Source organism: Vigna radiata, unplaced genomic scaffold (genome assembly GCF_000741045.1).
Source record: "Vigna radiata var. radiata cultivar VC1973A unplaced genomic scaffold, Vradiata_ver6 scaffold_147, whole genome shotgun sequence".
In the NCBI taxonomy this organism is placed as follows: domain Eukaryota; kingdom Viridiplantae; phylum Streptophyta; class Magnoliopsida; order Fabales; family Fabaceae; genus Vigna; species Vigna radiata.
Genome location: NW_014541973.1, coordinates 978383 through 986998, shown reverse-complemented (window position 1 = coordinate 986998; position 8616 = coordinate 978383). Strand labels below are relative to the sequence as shown.

General features: G+C 38.0%; 2 protein-coding genes across 3 annotated transcripts; both read right to left on the bottom strand.

The window, feature by feature from the left end:
• Window positions 1-8: 8 nt before the first annotated feature.
• LOC106778670 (pentatricopeptide repeat-containing protein At4g22760-like) lies at window positions 9-971 on the bottom strand (the record flags this gene model as incomplete). Its single annotated transcript, XM_014666653.1, has 1 exon — window positions 9-971. A coding segment is annotated over exon 1 (963 nt), but the record flags the coding sequence as incomplete, so codon positions are not given.
• Window positions 972-3600: 2629 nt separating this feature from the next.
• LOC106778686 (CDP-diacylglycerol--glycerol-3-phosphate 3-phosphatidyltransferase 1, chloroplastic-like) lies at window positions 3601-8610 on the bottom strand. 2 transcript variants are annotated; one of them, XM_014666670.2, is made up of 8 exons: window positions 6127-8610; window positions 5830-5927; window positions 5660-5710; window positions 5477-5590; window positions 4460-4516; window positions 4289-4374; window positions 4082-4198; window positions 3601-3855 (listed from the first exon to the last, which is right to left on the bottom strand). In XM_014666670.2, exons 1-8 carry the CDS (start codon window positions 6212-6214, stop codon window positions 3843-3845), a joined length of 624 nt encoding a protein of 207 aa, XP_014522156.1. In that variant the 5' UTR covers window positions 6215-8610; the 3' UTR covers window positions 3601-3842. The 2 variants fall into 2 exon arrangements, with proteins under 2 accessions (XP_014522156.1, XP_014522157.1); XM_014666671.2 differs by lacking the exon at window positions 5477-5590.
• Window positions 8611-8616: the final 6 nt, after the last annotated feature.

The following is an 8616-nucleotide window of genomic DNA, read 5'->3' as shown; positions in this document are numbered from 1 at the left end:
TCTGTTAGAGTGTTTGACATTCTAATGTCCCTCAGTTGTGCACAAGCTGACATAGCCCCCACCATTGCTACCTCAGTGATTTTGATCCCTTCTTCCCTCATTTTCTCGTACATGTAAATGGCTTCCTTTGTGTATCCATTCTGTGCATAACAAGCAAGCATCGCTACACAAGCAGATGCAGACTGCAGCATAGGTATTCCATCAAATACTCTTCTTACTTCCTCCACGTTACCTAACTTACCATAACCTGCTATCATTGAAAACCAAGTGATCTCATTCTTGTCACTCATTAAATCATGCAATTCCTTAGCAGTTTTCATGTCTTCACAATTTGCATATCCAGCAACCATGGTAGTCCAAGTAAAACAATTGCGTTCTCCCATGTTATCAAAGAGCCACCATGCATCAACCACCATTTCTACTTTAGCATACCCACAAATCATCGTCGTCCAAGCAACAACATCTATGTCATCCATCCTATCAAACACGTTGCGTGTATCACTTATACAGCCAGATTTTCCATACATGTCAAGGAGTGCAGTTTGCACAATCTTGTTTCCGAGAAACCCGGACTGCACCACTTTGGCATGCACTTGTGTTCCTTCAAACAAAGCCAAAACTCGTCCACACACGCTAAGTACTGAAGAGAAGGTGAGCACGGAAGGCAAAATCCTATTTTGATGCATTCTAGTATAGGTAGAAATGCAATGGTGAAGATGGGCACGACGGGATAGGAATGCACGAATGAGGGAGGTCCAAAGGAAGCCATTGGAACAGTTTGGCATTGTGTCAAGCAGTTGGTGGGCATAGCAAAGATTGGCGTCTTCGTCATGTAATTGGAGAACTCGATATAACAAACGACCAATGTATTGATAAAAATGATGGGGTGGTTGTTGAGGGAGGAGTTTGAGAAAAAGAGCATGGGTTTGTTTTAGATGATCAATGGTTTTGGCAGAGTTGAGCCTTTGCATTAACCAAAGCTTAAATTTTGTGGTTCGGATTTAGGATGATAGTGAAGTAAAAGTTCTCATTTTGAACTTCGGTTATATTACAAAGTGAGAAGAAAGCATAAGATATAGAGCAGCGATTGACGATATTTCCATATTTGTACACCTTTTATATATCGTGTGTACACCCTTCTACATCCTTTAATCATAACTTGTAAAAAGATTTAGAATAGGTGTATACCCTTTGTACACCCTTTATATATCATTTGTACACCCTTTGCACATCTTTTATACACTTTTTATACACCATTTTACAACTTTTCTACATATTTTGTAAAATGATGTAGAATGGAAGTACACCCTTTATACACCCTTTATACACTATTTGTACACTCGTTGTACACNTTTACAACTTTTCTACATATTTTGTAAAATGATGTAGAATGGAAGTACACCCTTTATACACCCTTTATACACTATTTGTACACTCGTTGTACACACTTTGCACACTTTTTGTACACCCTTTATACACAATTTCTACAACTTTTGTACATCCTTTCTACACTATTTGTATACCCTTTGTGTGCATTTTTACACCATTTTGTAGCCTTTCTACATATTTTGTAAAAAGATGTANAATGGGTGTANACCCTTATTACATCATTTATACACTCTTTGTACACCCTTTGCACATCCTTTGTACACACTTTATATACGCTTTGTACACCTTTTCTATATCTTTATATACATTTCNTACACTCTTTTTGCATCGTTCTACANCTTTCCACATCTTTGTATACCCTCTGTACACTCTCTCCACATCTTTCTATACCTTTGTACACCTTTTCTAAACCCTTTATACATCTTTCTACATCTTTGTATACCCATATGTACACCTTTCTACAACATTTCTACACATTTTGTAGAAAGATGTAGAATGAGTGTATAGCCTTTCTACACCCTTTGTATACCTTCTGTACACCCTTTTGTAAGATTTCTACATATTTGGTTAAAAAATGTACAATGGGTGTACAATATTTACACACCCTTTATACACCCTTTGTAAACCATTTGTACACGTAGCCTTTTGAAAGTACACACTTTATAAATAATTTGTACACTCTTTATACATCCTTTGTACCCCTTCTATTGTTTTTCTACATATTTTGTAAAAAGATATAGAATGGATGTAAAACTTTTGTACACTTTTTCTACACCTTTTCTACACCCTTTGTACATCATTATTACAACCTTTGAACATCATTTATACACCCTTTATACTCCAATTCTACACCTTTTCACAACATTTCTACACCAGAAAAAATGTTTCCTTAATAATAAAGAAAGTTTCTTTTAATTTGAAAGATTAATCAAGTGAAAACTCTCCTATTTTTTTTATATGTTATTGTTATTATAAAATTAAATATAAAATATTTTGATAATTATTTATGTATTATTTTTATCTATCTATCTATCTTCCAACAACTAAAAAAAGTTATTCAATCTACTATCGATTTTTTTTCCTTCAGTTAATCTCATTAAAAAATGACTTGTATTTTAATATTTTAATTATTTTTATAAATGATTTTATTATTTTAATGTGATATTTTCTCATTCGTAATTATGAATACCGATAAAAATAATACACTAATACGTAAACTTGTTGGGCGTCGGATGAAAAGGAGAAAATGATATGGAAGATTTAAATAGTCATAGGAGCTAGACTTTTTTTCAGCCCAAAACTTGTTGGACCCAAAATATTTAATCCTAAGTTTTTGAAAAACATATCACAGCTTTATTGACTTATGCGGTTTAATTAAGATAGCTTCACGGTTCTCTGGTCTTCATAGAAGTAATCATCATTGGTTAAGCATTTCTTAAAAANCTTTCGGTTCTTCTTTTGGAGATGAATCTTTGAAGAAAACTTATCTTACCCATCAAAGGTCGAACTTGTTTCTTATTATGAGGAACTCCCCAACATATATCATAACTTTTTGCTTTCAACACTAGGAANAAATTACGTGATATCAACACCTTCGTAACTAAAATATTAGTTGATAAAAAAATAATCTAATAAATGACAATCAATGTACCACAAACATGATTATAAACAAGTGGTGGGGAAGAAATTCATGGCAAGACAAAAAATAAATAAATGTAACAAATTCTATCACTAGGCTCCAAAGACCAATTATCTCATCATCTTCCACAGCTAAAGATTCCAATAAATGTCATACCATTAGTTTGAATTTGTTGCGAACATTGGTGGAGCTTAAAGATATTTTCAAATTAAATTCAGGTCTCATCACAATATTAAATAGCTAAATTACTGATGAAGTGTCAAGTAAAATGAAGGGCATCTAACATTGTGAAATCCACCGAATAACTGAACAAAAGTCTTATGATTTTGTCATTGACTTCTCCATTAAAAACTTCTCTATCAACCATATATATACGGAGGATAAGAGCATTTTAATGTTCAAGTTTATTCAAATAAAATTATGAATAGTAAGTAAGGTTCCTGCGTTTCAAGACATCTTCAATCAACTATTTTCTTCAATCAACTATTTTCACTCAAACCATAAATGCATAGGACCCAAAGTAAAATGGAAATACACATAAAAAGAAAGGTAAGGTGAAATGGCATGGAATATTCAAACATGACCAGACACTGAAAAATAACTTTTGTATTTAAGTATTGTCAAATNATAGACNGAAGAAAACCAATCTAAGAGTCAATAACAACCATACAATAATTCCTCTAGTGAAAATTCTCGTGTGGCAAACTTTAATGGGCTCCAAAATGTAGATAGGAATTCGATCTGCATGACTAGTAACCTGGATTCTTCCAATTCAATCCACACGTCATTTTTTTTTCTTTGTTTCTTCTTTTCTTTACCTTGGTTGACTACGGGAAAAAAACAATACAATTTTCAAGAATTGGAAAAATGGTGTTACTTTGCAAGCAGAGTTGGACATTTTTGAAAGTAAACGTTATATATATGTTTGTCACAAGGGGTGCTTTCCTTCCATGAAATCACTAACCAAACTTTTTACGTAAGAAATTATCAAAAGAATCNAAGCCACCAAAGAAGTGGATACATGTGAAAGCAAAGAGCAAGCAACCATTCTACCTCCGCAACACCTTGCAAATTTCCCTCGTATATACTACAAATGACCATAAGGAAAGCCCTGCTGAAATGTAAAGCAAGACAACACCAGATCCTACCAAAATGGCAGGTCCTCCACGACTGAGAAAGTATGAAACGGAAACAGGATCAGTAGTTTTTCTTTTGATTGCAAATAAAACAGTTTCCTTGAAATGCAAGGAAAATAAATACCTGCAGTCCCGCGTAGCAAGGAGGATAATTAACGCCAACATCTGTGTGGCTGTTTTCCATTTCCCCAGATTATTAACTGCAACAACCTGTAAATTTTGCTTAATTATACAAGCTCATAACTTGGGATGTAGAGCAAGCAATTGATTCAAGAGAATAGGTAATAAAACAAACCTCTAGAAGCTTGCTACCCTGGGAAGCAGCCCATTCCCTCAGTGCCGACATGGTTATCTATTTGCATGTTACAAGAAGAAATTGTAAAACATTTGTTCCCAAATCACTGATTATAGCAGACAAGGCATGATGACTTGAAAGGAAAATCAAATGGAAGATGAAAAGGAAAACACAAGTACTATATAAAACTAGAATCGTATATAAACAAATACGTCTGCATACATGCAAGCTAACATGCACAGACTCAAGGGATCTAGAATAATTACCCCTCCATCTTGGATAAGCAATAGCCCCCAGATGTAAGAACGCTATCTGGACTATTCATGATTACGAGTCTTAATTTATCCTGAACTCAGGTCTGGGGTCTACACATGTGTTGCAATTCTACACCCGAGCAAAAAACAATCATACTAACTTTCCTGGTAAGGTGAAATGGGAGTACATATACACACAGAGTAACACCTCAGTTGATATTCCCTTCTATTCTCACGTTGAAGAATGGATCTGAAAGTCAGAGACAGGTTTGGTGGCTTTTGGATAATGATTTAAATCATCAACACAAATATTAAAGATATTTTGCACACTACAGAAAGAAGATGGGATACATTATCACAACATCATTGATTCTGTCCTCCGGAGNTTCAAGTAGTCTCAATGGTCATACCATGAGAGCGAGAACACGGCAACCATAAGTGAAGCGAAATTTACAGACTCAGAATTATGCTATTGATAAATAAAGCAATNGATTTGCCTGATATTCACGCACAGAATTTGACCAAACCTATGTTTTAGCGCATTCTAGTGTGATAAAATAACCATTAATAATTCAGATTCCATGGCAAGTAGTAGAAACTGGTTTGAGGCTAATTTAATAACAAAGAATCACATTATACAGTAAACAAGATAGAATAAGTTAAGGAAATACAATAGAATTAAGATCTATAAATTTCATTGCCTGAAAGGTTCCACAAGTAATCAATGTCTTGAAATTGCATATACAAGATATGCAAGCATTACCTCTCTACCAATTATGGTGATTGAAGGTATGATCAATAACCATGGTAATTGTCCAAACACAGCAACTTCCAAAGGTCTAGTACATAATAAGACCAATGTGGCAGAAACCATGAGCTGCATTCAGTTTCAGCTAAAATTAAATTCACATATTGGTGAGAGAAACTTGGAGCTAAAGAAAATTACCTTATCAGCTACTGGATCTAAAAAGGCACCAAATGTAGATTTCATTTTCATCTGCATTGCAAGTAAGAGACATTGTTTTAATACATTAGTAAGTTGAAAACCGAAAATGCTTCCTACGTTAGGTGTAACAAAAGGGAGGAGAGAGAGTATGAAAAATTAAGAGTAGGTACCTTACGAGCAATATAACCATCAAGCCAATCTGTAACTGCTGCAGCGGTGAAGATACTTGTAGTAACAACTGTTCCTCGCCAACCATCCATGAAGAAGGCTAAGCAAAATATAAGGGAAAAATTTGATTTGATCACATGAAATCAGTGCACAATATAGCATTTTAACAAGTCATTGAATCAAGAAGACGGAAGCACGTGCAATTTGAGAAAAAAATTAGGAAGAAACAATTTGAATAGCATCGTTTCGAGGTAGGCAAAAATTCAATTATAACAAGCAAAATAGAAAACCAAACGTACTGGCGACAAAAAGAGGTATTGAGGCGACACGGCCAAGAGTCAAGATGGTGGGCAAAGTAAGGAATTTGGAATTGGCAATGGCAGGCATTGAAGTACGGTCATTCTTAGATATGGACAATTCACGGACATTCTCTCAGCAACTATGTTTTTCTGTGATGCCGACCCACACCGACAACCCAACTGTCTTGCCAGAGCTGGATCACCTTTGATCATCATCTTCTCTCCCGCCACAATATATTGCATGGACATATTTCACCAATTAATAACCATTTCCCCCAATTTCGCCAACCAAGCAATGCCCAATATTAGATCGACTCCCCCTAGTTCAAACACATGCATGTCTTCCTCCACGTCTCCCAGCTACAATCTCACCTTCTTGCAACGTCCACCTGTCCACTTCTTCTGACCGTCGCCCAAGCTTACAGCGTAAGTGGGTGTTTCTGCCACCGGTAGTCCGAATTCCTCCACCACACCCCGGCTAATGAAATTGTGGCTGGCCCCACTGTCAATCAGAACTACCACCTTCGTTCCTCCTATCAACTCAGTCAACTTCATGGTCTTCGGAGGCATCAGGCCCTCCGCCGAGCATGCCGACAGCTCCAGGGGTCTCGCTTCCGGATTAGAGTTTTCCTCTAACTCCTCCTCCTCGTCCTCCGCTAGTAACAGGACCCGTAAACTCTTCTCCACACATTGATGACCCGGCGCAAAAGGTCCGCCGCATCGGAATCATCTCCCTTCTTCCCGCCTCTTCAAAAACTCCGGGTAAGGTAAGTTTCTGACCATCCGACTCTTGTTTTCTCCTCCGGCTAGGTTATTACCCCTCGCGTTGGTGCTATTCGCCATCGTCGAACCTTCTCTCCTGGCCGGAACCACTCCCTCTGTCCCACCGGTCCTTGTCGCAAAATTGCGATCTCCATCGCTCCTCACGATCGACGCAAAGGTTCGGTTACCCGCGTGATTCACCTTGACCCCGTCTCTCGCAACCCTAATCGCTCACATCAAGTCTAGGGGATCCTGAATTCTGACTTGCCCCTTAATGTCTTCCTGCAACCCCACTAGGAAGAAACCCAGAATCAACTCCTCCGACAAGCCCTGGGTCTGACCCAGTAATATCTCGAAACTCCTCACAAACTCTTCTAGCGTTCCATCTTGCCTCAGAGTGGCCATTTGTTCGTAGACCGTTCCCCTGAACCCACCACCAAAGCGATTAATCAACCCAGCCTTCAAACCCGTCCAAGTTCGATTCTTGGTTTTCTCCCGCCAATACTTGAACCAATAACTCGCGCTCCCTTCCATGCTAATGTAAGCGAGTTCGACTTTATCCTCCTCAGCCACCGTCTGGATGTCGAAGAATCGTTCGACTCGATTAATCCAGATATGTGGGTCTCCGCTTCAAACGATGGCAATTCCACCCTCTTCCTCCACTTGTGTCGTATTCCCCCAGTATCGCCCTTTCTGCGGTTTTCATTCACTGAACTGTTGCTTCCCTCAGAACCACCCCCGTGATGGTTCGGACCTCCACTCATCAGCCTCATCATTTGCTATAAATCACGTCTGATCGCGGCGGTCTCCTCCTTGATGCCCTCCACCGTGATCTCCAAGTTATTTAATCTCCCCTCCGTCTCGCTGCCCATCACTGGTTCCTCTCCTTCTTGATCCGGCAGGTCGAACCAAATGATAGGTTCTTTTAATCAAGAACCTATGAAAAACACTCGAAACACAATACAGAACAATTCCTCTGAATTGTACAGCCTCCTTTTATTGCAAAAGAATCAAGAAATGGTGAATACAAGGTACTCAGAGAGCTTANCCTCTCCCCACAGAACTCCAAGAGTTCNNGCACAATCAATAAGACTCCAAAACTAAAGTATATACAACCCATTTTCCCCTTTTATACAGACTGTTAACCGAACTAACAGAAACCAACCCCCCATTTCCTAACTGCCTTGGCAGTTAGGCTAAGTAGCGTTTCTTCTCCTCCTATATACAATTAAATCCCTAACAGACCCCATTTTGTGACATATATCCTATACTCTCCCATCCTCATCCTCATCCCGAGCATACAAATTCAGAGGTGTAGGGAACTAAACTTTTGCACCTTGAGGCCAATATAACTGCACAACAGCCACACGAAACTCGTTCCTGTTCTAAGATGGATTAGGAGCTTTGCTTAATGGCTTCATGACTAAATGGTCATACACCTACATGATGATATTGATATCTTACATGCATGTCTCAGAAAATAAAGTTGGGAATTCAAAGCTTATTCAGCAATTACTCCTTCAACAGTGTTGATCAATACAAAAGTGTTCACGACATCATCATTATACTGATTGAGAGGATACACTGCTTAATCAAAGTGGTTCTTCTTTANAGTGTTCCTCGATTGCTCACTGAATCAAACTATACCCTGAAGGTTTTTTCATTCCCTTTTCACTAATCAAGTTCTTAACCTCTTGTGCATGCTCCCATTTATCTTTTGATGCATAA

Bases quoted from the DNA above. Each gene is read 5' to 3' on its own strand.
- LOC106778686 (XM_014666670.2), bottom strand. From the start codon at position 6,214: ATGCCTGCCATTGCCAATTCCAAATTCCTTACTTTGCCCACCATCTTG. The intron at 5,711-5,829 runs GTACCTACTCTT...CTTGCAATGCAG, and splicing joins ATGGTTATATTGCTCGTAAG to ATGAAAATGAAATCTACATT. The intron at 5,591-5,659 runs GTAATTTTCTTT...AACTGAATGCAG, and splicing joins TAGATCCAGTAGCTGATAAG to CTCATGGTTTCTGCCACATT.